At 38.0% G+C, this 17,107-nt stretch overlaps 1 protein-coding gene across 6 annotated transcripts in view; it reads left to right on the top strand.

Annotated features, from left to right (window-relative positions):
* PTPN3 (protein tyrosine phosphatase non-receptor type 3) overlaps positions 1-17,107 on the top strand; it is a 167,352-nt gene that overhangs the window by 64,995 nt on the left and 85,250 nt on the right. For 3 of the 6 annotated variants that reach the window (XM_080583037.1, XM_080583039.1, XM_080583040.1), the window contains 5 exons: positions 3,810-3,964; positions 13,793-13,900; positions 14,017-14,074; positions 15,162-15,240; positions 16,682-16,726. In XM_080583037.1, the coding sequence (XP_080439163.1) occupies positions 3,810-3,964; positions 13,793-13,900; positions 14,017-14,074; positions 15,162-15,240; positions 16,682-16,726 (445 nt within the window). The remainder of the gene's footprint in view (positions 1-3,809; positions 3,965-13,792; positions 13,901-14,016; positions 14,075-15,161; positions 15,241-16,681; positions 16,727-17,107) is intronic. The other 3 variants (XM_080583038.1, XM_080583041.1, XM_080583042.1) reach the window with 1 other exon arrangement.

Genomic DNA, 17,107 nt, shown 5'->3' with positions numbered 1-17,107 from the left:
CTCTCTGGGCCTGTGATCCCGGGGACCCTTTGCCTGTCCCAAAGCAGCTGCAATTGCTGCTTTATGTTTCCAGGTACCGCTTTATATTACACTGGGGTTGATAAGCCAGGCCTTTCAGAATCTAGGTCTATTTTTTTATTCTTTTTAAATACAACTTTTCAAACAGATCCTGGATGAAAGCAGAGTAGCAGAGCAGGTGCTGGTAACTCACGCTCATCTCTCTCCGGTTTTTCTTTAGCACGGGCTCAGACGAAGTTGTGTCATTAATGACTTACAGTGGCGCAGTAAGCTCCGGCACGCACGATGACTTAGGCTGGTGCCTGCGGCGCGGTCCCTGTCAAACAGCTCCCTGGGGAATTTTTAGCTCCTGTGCCGAATGACGTTGAAGGACACGTAGCTGGCAAGTAAAGGCCAGCTTTCTGCGCCCTGAGTGCCCAGCTGCTGGCACTTCTCTGGGGCTTGCTTAGGCTGTCTGAGCTCCAGCTAGACTGATGGCTGCGGTGTCCAAACACCCTGCCACTTATCCCGCTCTTGGCGCGGTCTCTGTGCTTGGCTGCTTCTGCCAAGGACGGCCCCGGCTGGAGACGCAGACTGGGGGCTCCGCCTGCGTTACTGACTTCACTTTGCATGAAAGTATTAAAAATAAGTAAAGAAAAATCCCAGGTTTTCATTTGTGAACTCGATTCAAAGCGGGTCGCGCTAGAAACTCTAAATTGCTTGTGCTGAATTTCCAAGTTGCTTTTTCACTTGGGGTATCCGGCATATAACCTAAAGATAGGAAACAAATCTTCCATGAAGCTCTCAATCATAAAGGTGGGAGACTGTTAAGAACTAGCATGAAAAACAACTGTAAGTTCAGTCTTAAAGCGAGCACCTCTCTGATTTGACAACAAATAGTAGTATGTGAGGAAGTGTTACTGTTAGCTCCTGGCTACCTTCCATGGATGCTTGGAGACAGATTAACAGGTTTGTGGCACAGAAAAGAGCAGGTCTGACTCGTTAGAGGAGAGACGTGGAAGCTGTAAGAATGTGTATTGGACGTTCTCTTCGGTCACGCTAAAAATTCCATTTAATTAAAAATTTGTGAAAACCTTCAAAATGGCATTTTATTCTTGTTGCAGACAGCTTTAAGGTGGAATTCCTGTCATCTCTTGTGTGTAGGAGACAGTAATCGACAGAAAAGTGGGCTTGGATTTAGGGAGTATGTTGCAGTGTAAGTTGGGGAAGTTAATTTTGTGTAAAGGTTAAAACACATGGAGAGAAGATGTATGGGGGTTAATTTAGAAGAGGCATAGGAGGCCACAGTCTGAAAAGGAAGCCTAGCCTAACAAATCTACCTGATGTATGGGCTAGGCTATCCAGGTGACTTGCTAGGCTTTCTGCAGAGGCACCTTGATAGGAAGTGCCCTATAATTTTGTGTGTTGCTGTGCACAGGCAGCTAAATAAAATTATTTATTTCTTTATTCAGGTAGATTAGGTTTTTTTCTTCCCTGGGTAGCGAAAAAAAAAAAAAAAGCCAGTGGGGCTGCTGTCCGCTCTGCACCTGGCTCACAGAAAGCTGCTCTTCATCCAGGGGCTGGCCCACAAGAAACCAACATTTTCTCCTCTTACCCATCAGTGGGCTAGCAGGTAGGTGTAGTTTCAGGTTGGAAGTTAGGAGACATTTGTTAGAAAGAGCAGTCAGGCATTGGAACGGGTTGCCCAGGGAGGTGGTGGAGTCACCGTCCCTGGGGGTGTTCAAGGAAAGGTTGGATGTGGTGCTTAGGGACATGGGTTAGTGGGTGACATTGGTGGTAGGGGGATGGTTGGACCAGGTGATCTTGGAGGTCTTTTCCAACTTGAACGATTCTCTGATTCTGTGTCTCTTTCTGCAAGTGAAATGTTTTTGACCTATGAGTGTGGAAAGGGGAGGAGAGAGTACAGTATAATTTGTGCAGTCACCTGGCTTTTTGGTAAAAGAGGAACACAATAATGAATAAGTAGCTGAAAATGTAGTTGCTAGAAACTTAAAGAATATTAAAATGAAGATTTTATATGCAGTCTTAATATATCCTCACCTTTTTGTATGCCTTTGATAATTAGGTAACTGCGTGTTTTCTTCAGCAACAACCATTCTTGAATAAGACTGGCTATTTTCTGGGTTAAAAAAAATACAATCTGCATTGAATCATAGTACACTGATATATCAAGAACAATTTCAAAGCAATAGGAGTGTATAGTGTTTTATATGGAAACACTGTTCAGAATTCACCTAAAGATCACCTCCTCCTTTTTTCCCTCTTTAAAGAAAAAGAAACAAACCAAAAGAAATCATGTCTGGGAAAGAGTGAGAGGAAAATATTGTCGAACTGCCAGGAAGAAATGCAGTGTGCTGGCTAAATAAATCAGTCTTGGCAATTTACATACAGTTTAGATTTTAGGAAATAAACAATAGCAAACTATGAATTGGCTGACCCCCAAAAATATGCGTACTAGTTGAATGTCTGACTTGTGAATTTTCAGTGTTTTTTTTTCTGAGAAGGATTTGTTTGAGCTGCTTCTAAGTACAGATTACACGTTGTTACACGAAGATGGATCGTTGCATTGTTTTGATGCCTTTGGTAAAATTTCATGCCTCTAAAATTTCATGCCTTTCACATGTACTTTTCACAGGGATGTGTGAGTAGATATGGTGTTTCAGAATTTTAAGTAATTTTATTCTGACAAGTTCATTTTTTTTAGCTGTTTTAAAGAAAAGTCAGTCAATGTTTTACAGGCAGACGGACAAACAAGGGGAGATTCCAAAATAGTCCTGACATTGGTCCTGTCTAGCTTGGCCAGCTGTCTAGGAAACACATTATGCAAGTCTTTTTGTAGCTAGCCTCTAATAAGTGAGGTATGATTCGGTAATTGGTATGGTAATTAACCTGGAAAACTATCCTCAGCTTCGCTTGCCAACTGGCTTTATATGTTGTGATGTTAATTGGTAAACTGATCTAGTGGAGAGAGGCTTGAAATGTTTACAGGCTTGACTCTATTTAATTCACTGTTTATTTTGGTGAATGTTTGTTTTTTCTTTTCTTTTCTTTTCTTTTCCTTTTTTTTTTTTTTCTTTTTACATTTATGAAAAGTATGGTTTTCAGAGTTAGTGTTCTGGAAGATTTTTCCAAGAAAAAAAAAATACAATTTTTGTGGGTTGTTCTTCTTGGTTGTAGATTTCTGGCTTCATGAATTTATGCATGGTAGGCTGTAAAATAGTGACATATTTTTATCGTTAATTCTGGCTGCCGTACATATGGTCTGTGTGTGCGTTCCTGTAACAAAATGCTATTTGACAGAATGTGATCTGCATTAAATCAAGAGTTAGAATTTAGAATAGAAAGAATTGTTTTCTTGTAGTAAAACTTATGTGGTAAATATAGAAATATGTAGGAAATTATACAGGGGGGATGAATTTACTAGGTACAGATGGTAGAAAATTTTCTTAACATTGCCTTATCTGTTTTATAGTAGGTGAGGGTTTTTTCTTATTAATTCAAATTAAGGCAACAGTCCATGCCTAACCTAAGTATACTTTGCAGTGGTTACCTGTGATTCGGTTAAGCTTGTTAGATTTGAAGCATGGAAGCCCCTCTATAGTTATGTGTGTTATGGTTTACAAACTGCTAATTTTGTATTTATTTTTATCTTTTTGTATAAGAAGCCTCTGTTAATCTAAGTATTTGGGGTGTAATGAGGCCTTCATGTTGTTGTGGGTTTCTTAGAAAAATATTGGTGAAATGTTAGTGAATTATAAGAACTGTTATTAAATGTATTTTTTGTTTTATAGGTTATTCAGCAATAGTTATGAACTCCCGTTTACGAGCCTTAGGTGGGAGGATAAATAACATACGAGCATCGGAACTACCAAAAGAGAAAACCCGATCAGAGATAACCTGTAACGTTCACTTTTTGGATGGCTCAATACAAAGCTTCAAAGTCAATGTAAGTTTGGAAAACTATATATTTTTTAAATCCATAAGTATTTGTTTGAAAGATGATGAATTGTGGGACCCTGAGGTATGGGATTTCCATAAGATGTTGAAGGCATATCTTTGTCACTTAAATTGCAGAGTTACTGATTATGAAATAGATTTATGAAGCGATGTTTTAATTTTCTCTGAAGTCAACTGACTGAAGAGTCATAAAATCACATCAAGCAGATTCTATCTGGAAAATGGTCTTCTACATGGTGTAGGAATCACTGAGAAGCAGATAAAATGATCGTGATTGGCTATGAATAAGTAATTTGTATCTAAAGGGGAATCCCTAATTTGGATGTACTACTTCTTTTCTGTCATCAAAGGACTAGTAATGCTAAAAGGAGGCCATGTAAATTAATGTAGTGAGGTCAGTACATGTTTTCTGAAATACAGAGATGATGCAAGTAGCGAAGACAGCATGGTTTAGTAGGACAGGTCAGTCTGTGGCGCTTCAGTGTGTTTTTTTTTATCGGTTTACCTTTTAGGGGAGCAGAGCGGGAAAGGGGATGGAGGATGTTGGAAATTTTGGACAGGCTTATATAACTTAATGTAGAGTAGTTCAGTTGGAAGGGACTTAACAAAGATCGTCAAGTCCAACCTCTGAGACAAGTTTGTGCTACAGAATTTTTCAGGAATATCTGTACTGTGAAAACTGCTAATAGAATGCAGTTATACAGATAGGACATTATTCAGTAAATATTTAGTTTTATAACCCTTATTACTGATTAAAGGTGTTATTTCATTTTTAGATGAAAACAAAAGAAATACCTTAACTCTTCAATCAGTTTTTGGTGGAATTATTTGACCATACAGGAAAACTGAATAAACTAAAGTGTAGTGTGAACTTGTGCATGATGCTTACTTTGTCCATTTTACCCAGTTTGAGAAATAAGGGAGTTCTTATAAGGACATTCTATTGCTGGATTTCTTTAAAGTATGGCATGCATTGCTACAGGAGTCTCAAAGACTCATTTGAGAACTTATTTTCGAAAGTGTTGTTATAATTCACTTTGCAGACTGATTTTATTTCTGAATTTTGTCTGGATGTTTATTGAATAAAAATTAATATGCTAGCCAAACAAATTATTTTCATTTTAATTGTTTGCATTCCAAAACACGCAGAATTAGTCCAATATTTTAGTATATCTTTTATATAGATAAGCATATATATTGGTATATATGTGTTATATACACGTAGATTAATATATAAAATGTATATGTAGGTGTACATGCACATTTATATATGTATGTATGTGTGTATATATATATATAAATGTAATAGGAGGTAGCTAACAGTGGGGAGCAGGATGCTGGGGGGAGGTAGGAATATAAGAGAAGGAGCAGCACACTAATAGGAAATTTTCATTGTTCATTTCCAGCATGCCCTATAAGATTGCCTTGTCTGTTAATTGTGACTAGATCTAGCATAAATTTCTCGTCCCCCAGACCCATGTACGACGACCTTTGAAAAATGAGGAATTAAAACTTTTTGATAAGTAGTGTACTCTTCCCTGTAAGCAAGTGTTTACAGAGCTTTAGATTTAGCTCTTGGCCTGATGAAATCTAGCACCGTGCACCTGAACTTTGTGCTTCTCATTTCATCCTCTAAGCAGTGAATTCTGTACAAAAGATCAAAACTGTTATGAACCTCTGGACCCAGCTAATTCATCTCCCTGCCTCGAGCGTAGCCGCAGGGTGTCCCCGCTGGTTGTGTCCTTGATCCAGGAGTCAGAAGGGCCTCCTTCCCTGCCGCTGTAACGCTGAGCTGCCCTGAGGGCAGCACAGGACCCTTCCTCGCAAAGAAGCGAGGAGCGTGGCTACCTCGCTGTGTTGTGTGTTAGTGCAAGGACGAGGTTTCACGAAGATTAATGTCCTTACAGTACTGAGCTCCCCTACCAGCTCCGAGGGAGGCTGTGCTCATCTGTCAGGCCTGCCCTTCCTGATTACCTGACCTTGAGGCCTGCCTCAGGGCAGGCTTTGCTGCTCTCTGATTGTGTCACAAAGTCCAGCTCTGAAAAGGACTGGAAGCCAGCTGCTGAAAACTCATATTTGAGTTCTGCTTATATTAACAGACAGATTCAGCTTCATGAAGTTTGCATGCATGTTATTTTCACAGCCAACACCATTTGGTTTTATGTCTGTGAGCAAAGCACTTCAGCGTATCAGTGAAAAACAAAGGCTGGGAAATCTTCAGGGCTAGTTTGTGGGCTAGGGGCACCTCATAGTGATTTATGAAAGCTCTGAGTTTGGATGTATGTTACACTTTGACCTAATATTAGACTAATATTCACGTACACATAAGTATGCCTCGTATTTGTAGATGTAAATATGTTTCCACCACAAGTAGTGGAAAGTGAATGGGGAAAAGCAGACTATCCAAGTGTAAAGCCTAAGAAATCTTGGCTTTCTTTCATGCAATAGTCTAAGTGGAATTAAAGACTCCTCCAATTCTAATGACAACAAACTGAAAAATATTGAACGTTGTTTTGTCACGTAGCAGTTATCTGAGCACAGAATTCTTACTCAAGAGGATTACTTTCAAAGTCATAGAAGTATTATAGAGAGGAATAAACATCAAAAAAACCATCAAGGATAAGAAGTAGCTCAAGAGAAACTTGCTTTGAGTTTAAGCAAATAGGTATTTTGAGGTTGTAATTTCTAATGTCTCGCTGGCACTGAACAAATGCCTAAGACTAATGAATTTTAAGTGAATTTGAATCTATCACCTTTGTATTAAATTTAATAGTCTAAACAGTCAACCTATTCACACATTGAAAATAAGAATTTATGTATTTTGAAATTTTGAACTAGTAGGGAAGTTAATGTCTTGATACTCATGGTACCACCAAATATATAACCTTCTGGAGAACAGGGAGAATAGAGAGCTGACTTTTTCTCTTCATTCTGTAGCAACTGGATGTTTATCGAGCCCCCACAGTTGAATTTCCTCAAACTTCGTTGGTAAACTGCATGGGCTTAGAAAACTTTCCAAATCGTAGCTATAGGTGTCTCTATCATTCTGCTACGTGGGACTTCTCTAAATGGTTGTACCTGTAACAATGCGAACAAAATCCAGCCGTCGTAAAATGGGGCAATGGAAGGAGGAAGATGGTTTTTGCTTGTGGAAATAACCTGAGGGACTTTGATTACTGAAAAACCTCGGGATAGTTGCTTAATTTGATTTCTTTGAGTTTGTTCTAATTAAGCTCTTACGCTAAAGAATGTTGGTAGCTTGGCCAGGTGAAAAGGAAGATCTAATTTCAAGAGAACCATTTTTTTCTTTTATATTTTGGCTTTGGCACAGTAGTGCAATAGCCTTTGTTGTTCATTGTTTTTATTTAAAGGAGCTTATACTTGGTAAATGAGAAATTTATATTGATGGTATCACAAAAAGTTAATATAACTTGTGGTATGTACTGTTCTTAGGTCATCTTTGTCAAGAAAGTTCACACTGAACTTAGACATACACATTTTGCTTCTTTGCTTGCATTCCAAATAGAAGTTGTACGTTAATTCTGCCAGGCTGAAATGGCCTGTCTTGTCTTTCCTCCATCATGTGTTCCAGTATTTAGATGGAACATGTCCAAAGTCCACCCAAAGAATAGAAGGTGCATGTAAGCTAAAATTTGGAAATATTTGAGACCAAGGCTTGACTGCGCTTCATACAGAATGTTGTATTTGAATATATTCAAATTTTCTTGAAGCCTTCAAATAAATGTCATGTGTTTGAATTTTGTGATAAGTTTAATTCATTTGTCTCTGAACTTATGACTGTCTTCACATGAGGAAAATGTTATTTGTCATTCTAATACATACAGAATGTGCTCACATACCATGTTTGGGTGTGATAAATAGGTATATATTGAGTAATAATGCAGATCTGTTTGCAACTTTTGGTGTAAACATACAGGAATTTTCCATTATTGCTCTACTTTGACTCATTTACCAGGAATGACTACTTGGGAGCTATGCGTCTCAATTTCCAGCAAACTGACTTTTGGGAAAGGTTAAAACATAGTTTCAAATAATCTCTGTATTGTATTATCTTTCTGAAACACAGTTGATGCTTATGTTTTTAGTGCCTGTGATTTTTGCTATTAAGCTACTTGGCTTCCTTCTAGAAGTAGGGTTTCCTTCTAGAAATACAATGATTTGGTTGTAATAACTAGAAGTCATATGACTTGAAATTCAAACAGTAAGGATTGGTGGTTTTTCTGTACCATCCCAATCAAGTTCCTCTTTTTAATATTTTGAGAAGGAACACAACTGTTAAAATTATCACCAACAATTACTACTGATATGTTTAAAATAATGAGCAGAGGTTCACTTAAAGGTTCTATTTGGTTGTGGGTGTGAATTAAAATTTTAAACTGCTCATACTAAACTGCAGCAATACAGACGTGTAGCATCTTCATCGCTAAGTTTTCCTACTGGTGGACATTGTTTGATAACACAGGAGAGGTTGGTGGTAATCTGCATCTCTGCATGTGGAAAGAGTTACTGTATGAAATTTCAGGCTAGCAACAAATATTTAGTTTTATGTTGAAGCAGATCAGGCTACTCTATGCCTGGAAAACAATAAGACAGTATGAAACTTGATGACTTTGAGGACAGTAAGAAAGTGATCTGACCTACTGCAAGCTTGTTAGTCTGATCCCTTCAGGGTGCCTGACTTCGTAATAAATGCTGAAGGAAAGTATTTGTGCAGGGGAGATATTTCCAAAGTTAGATCTGGCACAACAAGCATCATATGTGTTCAACAAACAAAATCATTTTTGAGACAAAGAAAATGCAGTGAGTCAATGCTCTGTGGGCTTAGATAACTTATTTTGTGTGACCTTTATAAAGGAAAATACTGAGCTGTAGTGTAGGAAATATAGCAGTGTTATGGGATGGGCAAGGAGTTGGCTCAAGGAGGTGCCAGTAGTTCCTGCTGAGAAGAGAAATGTTAAGCTGTATAAGGACATTATCAGTGGAGTTACCAACTGGTAATTTCTTTAACATGTTGCTATTAATTTTTTTCAGTAAACCAAAAAAGTAAGGTTTGAGGCCTTATTTAAAAACCAACCCAACCCAACAAACAAACAGAAAGAAAATAGGAGTATGATATAGCAGACAGGTTACCGTGAAAAATGAGTAATGCAGTCGGAAAAATCAGTGGTATAAAGTAATAGCTTTCCTGAGAAGTATTTAATGTGGGCTGTTTTATTTTTTTGTTTGTTCAAGCTTAGTTTTCAGTTGTAAACGATAGAGGAGGAGAACACTGGTAGTTTGTAGACAGAAATACTTCTGTTGTGGCTGTGAAAAAGGTGAGTGTTCCTGCGCATCAGGCAGGAGCTTTGAGCCAACGTCGAGGAAGTATTAGCAGTGTTAGTCTTGGCATTGGGGCCAGCCGCCATGGAAAGTCATGTGCAGATCCACGAGCAGACAGAAAAGGCAAGTTTCAGCTTGGGCAGGCAGGGAAGGGACGACTAGGATGCTCTGCAGAAGTTGGGACCTGAGAAAAGAACAGGCTGTTCTGTTTATTTTAGCTAAACAAAATCTTGCATGCTCTGAATAAAGGCATCAGGTGAGTAAATAATTTCCAGCAAGAGGAAAGGGCATTGTTAGCAGAAGAGCAAATAAACTAGCAGTGTGTAAAATCAGTGTGGATATTGGAAAAAAGTGTAGCACTTTGTTCAAGCTGTTAGGCATATAGGGACCAAAAGCTGTTAGTAGTGGATGAGTGTTAAAGGCTTAAATCAAGAAAGGATGACCTCAAACAACACTTGAGGAACAGTGGGCATTGTGTCTGTAGTAAGATTGAATTTGCAAAAGCGTAGGAGGTGCTTAATTGTGAGATTGTCATTGCCAGAAAGTGGGGCAAAGCTCTTGCAGAGGAGACAGGGAGGTGTGTTGCACTGTCCTCTGAAGGTGTTGCTTTGTACAGGTTACTCTGTGGAAGGTAACAAGCTGAAAAGGATGATTTGCGTATTTACCCTTCCACTCCAAAGAGCTAAGTCTTCATTTACATGATGTTTATGCAGTTCTTAGGACAGCGAATCTTTGATCATACAAGCTGCTAGGCAGTACTTAAAGTTAAAAAATAATGAAGGGGTTCTTTCTCTTGAATTTTTAGTAAGCTACAAGATTTGAAGTAGGCTAATAATTTCCAGCTGTATTTAGGGAATTCATGTTGTGGCACAGGCGGACTGTAACAGGTATAATCTTTAAATATTAATTTTGACCTGTCCAGCATGAGGTGAAATATGTTTCAAAACAGATTTAAATGGACTGAAAAACGTGTAGTTATGAGGTGGTTAATGCAAAACTTTTAACACCAGAATAAGGATTGGTGAATGTCAGAAAGATTAAGTAAATGGAAACTTCTTTCAGAGCAGAAACAAGAAACCATCTCAGGATCTCGTGTTGTTGTAACAGTACTCAAGTGTGAAACGTGCATAAGTTTTTACCTCCTTGTAGGAAGGGAAGAGCGTTATGTCTTAACTACTTGCTGTAATGATTCGTAGGGTTAAGAACTTGGTTCTAACACCCGGTTCAGCTGAGTGGTGTTCATGTTGTTTTGTCCTCTACCCATGGAGGAGAGGAGTAAGATTATTTTATCTTTTAAAGCACTTGAGACTTTGTAGTGTTTGAGTACTATGTGGCTTTGGACTGTCTGTTGGAATGGATGTCAAAATTCAGAATCAGTGATGTGACATACTTAGCCTGCCTCACTTTACACCTAGTTCTGAAAATTGTATATGTGCAAAATAGACTGAAGATAATGCAGCATGAGCTGTGTAGGTAACTTTATTTTAGGTATATAGGCTGAAAAATAATTCATCTGTTTCTTAAAACAAAACTAAAGCTGTGTAAATACAGGTTTTGTTCAGGAAAAATAAAGACCTTCAGATGCAGGAATTTTGACAACTGGAAAAGGTTTTAACAATTGGAAATGACTTCTTGTACTTGGCTTAGATTTCGGGAGTGGGTGCTTCATCTAGGCACTGTGGAAGAAAATTTATGCTTTTGATACCAGAGAGCTAGGATTGGAGCTACAGAAAAGCGGTGTTGACGATTGCTTGTGAAAGAAAATGGAGAGGAGGAGGAGGAGGGAATGCTAGGTAGGTAGAGGAAACTACTTCTGGCTGCTGTTAACGCTGAGCAAGTGGGTTTAGGATTCAGAATAGAGAAACAGGGAGCTTACTTGCTTTTAAAGGGAAGCAGTAAGAGTGCTTAGCATTTCATGTGTGGCACAGGAAAAGAGGTGTACCACTGTGGTGCAGGTGGGGATAGAGAAGAGGAAGGCATTTGAATCATGTTGACGAACCAGAAGTGTTAAAAATGAGAAAGGAACTAGGAGGTAATGGTGTTGTGAGGAAAGGGAATCAGAAGTGTTTGAGTTTACAGAGCAAATTAGCAGTAGAGTCTGCCCACGGTAGTCTCCTCCTGCCCTGCTTGTAACAAAACCCAAGATTCCCGAACTCTTTTGTTTCAAGTGTATGTGTCATCCTGAGTAATGACTGCTTTTGATCACAGAATAACCATCAATTTCTCAGTTTGCTCAGTGTCACAAGTGTGCTCCAGAGATGTGAAGTCAGAGTTGTGCAGGTGTCATGTGGTGCCACTCGATAGTTTTTAATGTTCTGCTTGTAAGCAAAAGGGTGAAAAAAAAAAAAAGGAAAAAAAATCCCAGGTAAATGAATATGGATGAAATGAATATGGAATGAGATGCCACAATTTTTACTCTGGGTTTAAGTCTATGTATGCTATTCCAGAAAAAAAAAATGTTTTGATTGCTGCTGTGATTTGAATGTCCCAAGGGATGTTAGAAAGTGGGGAGTTGGGAATGTATAGCTTGGGAAAAGGGAGAGAGGACAGAGCTGCGTTTGATGGCAGCACAAAGTCACTGACTTGGTTTGACTTGCAGTTATTGCAAGACTGGCAGTGTTTGCTGCAGAAGTTAAGCAAGATGGGAGACTGATGGAGGGAAAAAGGTGGTTTCATACATACAACAGCTAAGTGTTGCCTACATTGGTTTCTTCTTATGGGACTTTGCTCCAGAAAATTACGCACAGCTTTTCATAGGAGGCCAGTAGTTGTTTTCCTGATACCTTACCTTTTTTCTGGAGTCTGGTGTAGAAATAGTGAGCATTCAGATCCCAATGGAGCTAGTGAGCTCTGCTCTAGTAGTAAGTGTAAGGTAATATTCAGTACTCCAAAATAAGGTACTAAAGTGTGTCTTGTGATTGAATTTTTGGTGGTCCTTTCCAGTCTTCTAAGTAGGAACAATGTTTTTACGAGATAAGGGGAGAGTATGGTATATGTTCATATTTAAAGCACTCTATTACAGTGCTTTGGTGCCCTGTGTAAAAAGGGGAGAAAAAAGAAGAAGAAGAAAAAAGGCCCAAACCAACAAAAAGCAGGTAAATCTGTCTTCTGAGTGAGCAGGGCTTGAGTGTTGTATAATAAACAAGGTCTAAACAAAGAGAAATGAATAAAATATTGTGTTCTTGGCTTAAGTGAACGCTCTTACACAGTGAATAAGACTGGGGCCATCCACAAAGATGTGGTGTGTAAGTTTGTATGAATGCATAAGCATCAAGTCCTTTGGTTTCTTAAACAAAGTGCTTGTGTCGCAGCCTGAAGAATTTTCCCCTGATGTCATTTTTGTGCATGTGTGCAGCTTATTTCTGATTTTAAGAGTAAGACTCAGAAAATTCAAAAAGAAGATTCAAAAAATTTACATCTATAATCTTTTATAGATTATAGAACAAACTCCTGGATTTTGTTCTGTCCAGCAACTTAGTATATAAAGAACTACACTGAAAATGCATTGCAGCACGGCAAGCTGTGTTACATGTTAGCATCTTTAAAACTGAAGCCTTGTTCAGGGGTTTTGTGTTTTGTTCGTTCGGTTTATTTGTTTATTTGTGTTAACAGCATTGATTAGCGGTGTGCTTTGACGTAAGCTGGTTAATCTCTATTCCACACTGCAGTGGTGTGGAGGTATGCTAATTTAATTTCAGGGGAAATATCCTGTGCTTGTGCATCCGGGTGTCCTGTGGCATTCTCTGGTTACACCAGTTCTTCTGGGAATACCCGGCGGGATGGGTGTCCGGGGTGGCATAACGGTAGCAGGGCGAGTGGGAATTCAGGCTAATGAAGTCCGGGATCTCACGGCTGGAATACAGCTTTCTCCTACGTTTCCCCCCCCCCCCCCCCCCCCCCCCCATTCTGGTATATACAAACTTGCCCTTCTGAAAGCTGATGTGGAAACAGAAAAAGCTGCTTTGGTGGTGACATCAGGGCCCACAGCAGCCCCGTGTGGCTGTAAGCCAGGATTGCAGGGTACAGCCCCAGAGAAAGGGTATTCCTCCTGAGGGCTGACTGAGCAGAGGTGGTCTGCATGAAAGGCAGCCGCAGAACCGACCTCAAGGACATGAGTTCTTGTCAATTCATATTATGAGATTTCTGGTACCTAACGTATTCTGGAAAGAAAGTCTCTTAAAAAAAATAGACTTTTATCAATTGAAGTTCTTACGTTGCTGAGGAACATTGAACCAATGAGTTTTTATTCACAAATTGTTTATTTTTTAATAAAACATATTTAAATTAATTGTATATTACAGTATATAAGTGTCACAGTTTAATTTTTAATAAAACTTATAGAAATTATTTAAATTGTATATTACAGTGTGTAAGTGTTGCAAAGTTTGTTTTTTTTAATAAAACTTATTTAAATTAATCGTATATTACGGCGTGTAAGTGTTGCAGAGTTTCACTTCTAAACTTTTCTTGTTTTCAGAAACAAGACACTGGTCAGATTTTGTTGGATATGACCTATAACCAGCTGGGTGTGACAGAGAAAGAATATTTTGGTTTACAGCAAAATGAAACGTCGGTAGATTCACCTGTAAGTATAGTAAATAATAAATGTGTGTGTATATATATGTGCATATATATACATACACACGTATATATAAAAATAAACACCAATTGTTTGTAAATATTTTTTAATCCATCTAATAGTTTTTCATTTCACAGCGGTGGCTTGAACCAAACAAACCTATTAGGAAACAGTTGAAAGGTAAGATCTATTTTTATATCCCGACTGTAGCTGTGTAGTTCAGCTTTTTTATGTTCTTATGAATGGAATAAATACAGTTGCTGCTAATTAGTGCATCGAGATGGTAGATTTTCTTTTAGAGCAAGTCTTATCTCTGCCAGTCTTTTCGGCAGAACTTTCTGCATCTCTGACTGCTCTCTGAGTTAAATCATGACAGATCACTAACTGTGCTGTGTCAGTGTCTACACCTCACTTCTAAGCACTGTTGGACATCATGGCTAGGAAAGCAGTAGTCAGTTTGGTGCCAGTAAATTCATCCCTACATGAAAGATAAGAAAGAGGGATTTTGTTGAGGGATGTGTAGCTAATTTATTGTCTCAAGTAGAATAAAAAATAAAAATAATAAATAAATAAATAGTTAATTTTATGCAAAGAAAAAAACACGCCACCAACAAAAAAAAATAAGTGCTTCCAAATGCATGCATTTCTTTAGTATGTTTCATTTATAAAGTTTTAGGTAGCACAGAATGCTTACCAAGAGGAAGGAGAGCTTAAGGACAGGCCAGCCAGCATGATAATGCCCAGACAGCAGCCCAGAGGACGTGGAGTAGTAGGACAGTGTCCCAGTTTGTGCTGGAAAACTTGAGCTGTTTTTAAGCTCTCTTCTTTCTGCTGTATTCTGGAGATTGTGTAGAAATTCAAATAAAAACACATGAAGTTAACAGGGTGAACTTCTGCATTTTATATTTCTGTTATTAAGATAGAATTATCCTGGTTGGGACTCTTCATATACGTTTGCTGCTTTTTTCTTTTCTAATAGCTATTAGAGCAAAGCAGCAAAGATAGCTAAATAGTGCTTTTTATGTAAAGTAGCATGTACTAAGTACTTTAAACGAAAGCATCATAATACTTAAGAATATTTTCTTTTCATAGTTGGTGTGGGGAATCAGGAAAGACTTCTCTCAAAGTAAACCACAAGAAAAACACAGGAGATTTTTATGTGGTTATTCATATAACTTTTCTATAAATCTAGACGTAAGAACCTTGGGTATATCTTTTTTTTTTTTTTTAAAAGAGAAAATTGATTTGGTCTTCTGAAATATTTTAGGAGGTTTTCCCTGCACCCTTCGTTTTCGCGTAAGGTTTTTTATACCTGATCCTAACACACTTCAGCAAGAACAAACCAGGTAACTTCTGTTTGATGTTTGCTTCTATAAACTAAGTATGTGTAAAGCCTTCCCTTCCACCTCCAGTGTCTGGCAAACTACAGTATATTATGTAATATAACCTCATATAATTCTTTGTATTAAATGTGTTTTGAATTAGCAGCTTCATGTGATGATTGTAATGAATGGTTTCTGCTATAGGCAGCCCGCAATTCCAAAATACAGGCAGAAGTATACGCCAGTTACAGAGATGTCAGTTGTTTTATTTGCACATTGGATTCCTTTTTGAACTCTTTATTGCTGCATATTGTTTTCCTCCTCTTCTGATCCCTTAATTAACCAGATGCAATGATTAAAAAATGGGGAAGTTCAATGATTAAGCTGTCTGCATGCCTGAAGTCTGTTAATTTTTTTTTTTTGTATTAGCACTGAGTCAGTTCTGAACACACTTGGTAGATTTAATTCCAAGGGTGTGAGAGGGCGTTGTTTATTTTCTTTCAGGAAGAGCAGATAACAGTTCTTGTTTTCTAGTTCACCCATTACTTGTAACATACAAAGATACATAATGGTTCAGTTTATAGCAGACCTTCAACATTTTCTTTTTTAATCTGAGTTTTGGGAGTGATGGGGTACATGAATTATAAGTAATTTTCAATTAATGTGTCAAAAGACTTGAAATACTTGTTTTGTTCAGTGTACACGATTTAGAATTTAGAATTCACAGGCTCCCACTCATCTGGCATTTTAGTAACATTTTCATTGTTTGTCTAAATTTTAATAGCTAATTTCAGTGCCTTGAGAATATAAATAGTACAGCATTTTAAAAGGTTTTCTTACAGAGAAATGAATTATTGACCTGTTTTGGTATTTGTTAATCATGTAAGCCGTAAGCTGTTCTGTGGTTGTAAACTAAAATTATTCAAAGGCCTGCTCTGTGTGATTCTTCACTCCCAGCACTCCAATACTGCCATCAAGTAATTTTGTCAAACACCCTAATATGAGAAAGACTAAACTGCTCTTGGAGGGTTGTTTAAGAGCTTTTGTCAGCATATGCTGCTTGAGGAATGTCTCATCCTCCCTTGATCATTAAAAATAGTCCCAAGATAGACTATCGCAGATCTATTTATTTTTTTAAAGAAGTTATATCCAAGTTGGCTGCTCCTGTGAGAAAGGGAGACTGGTTCTGTAATTGTTTGTATTTTGCAGTGTTCATTATGACATTAATACTGTGGTCCTTGGGTTGTGGTAACGACTGTCAAAGATCTTTCAAAACCGTTGTGAGAAGAGAGTGGGTGTGTGATGACGTATTTGTAAATGCCGCTAAGCTTTATTAATCTGTTTGTATAATTTGCAAGGAAACCTACCCCCATAATAAAATAAAATTAATACTTGGAACCATTTAAACCATACCTTTTAAATATGAAAATTAAGTCTTTTTCTTTTCCCCAAAAATATTTCCTAGGCACTTATTCTTCTTACAACTGAAGACAGACATTGTGGAAGGAAGGTAATAAGAATCTTCAGCTTTTCCATAATTCTGTTGAAAATCAAAACCAATAGAACAAACCTTTTTCTGATGATATCTGTTGTTGCTATAAAAATGTACATCATGAAATACTGCTTTTAAAAAAATCAGTTGCTTGGAAACACTGCAAATTTTTGCATAGCTCAATTATTAAGAACAGTTTAGGAGTCTGTTGTGAATGAGCTGTAGGAGATGGTGTTTCTGCACATACAACGTCTGCTTGAGACACCCTCTTTCTGCAAAGCATGGTGTGCTAGACAGTATTGTAAACATGAGGGGCCTGCTGTCTACTGCAGTAACAGGAAGGGAGTAGCAAAGGGCAGTTCATATTACTGTTTCTAACTTTCTCATGGTCACGGGGTA

The sequence above is a fragment of the Anser brachyrhynchus genome (assembly GCF_964034855.1).
Source record: "Anser brachyrhynchus genome assembly, chromosome: 2".
In the NCBI taxonomy this organism is placed as follows: Eukaryota; Metazoa; Chordata; class Aves; order Anseriformes; family Anatidae; genus Anser; species Anser brachyrhynchus.
This window is presented reverse-complemented; position numbering and strand designations above follow the sequence as displayed.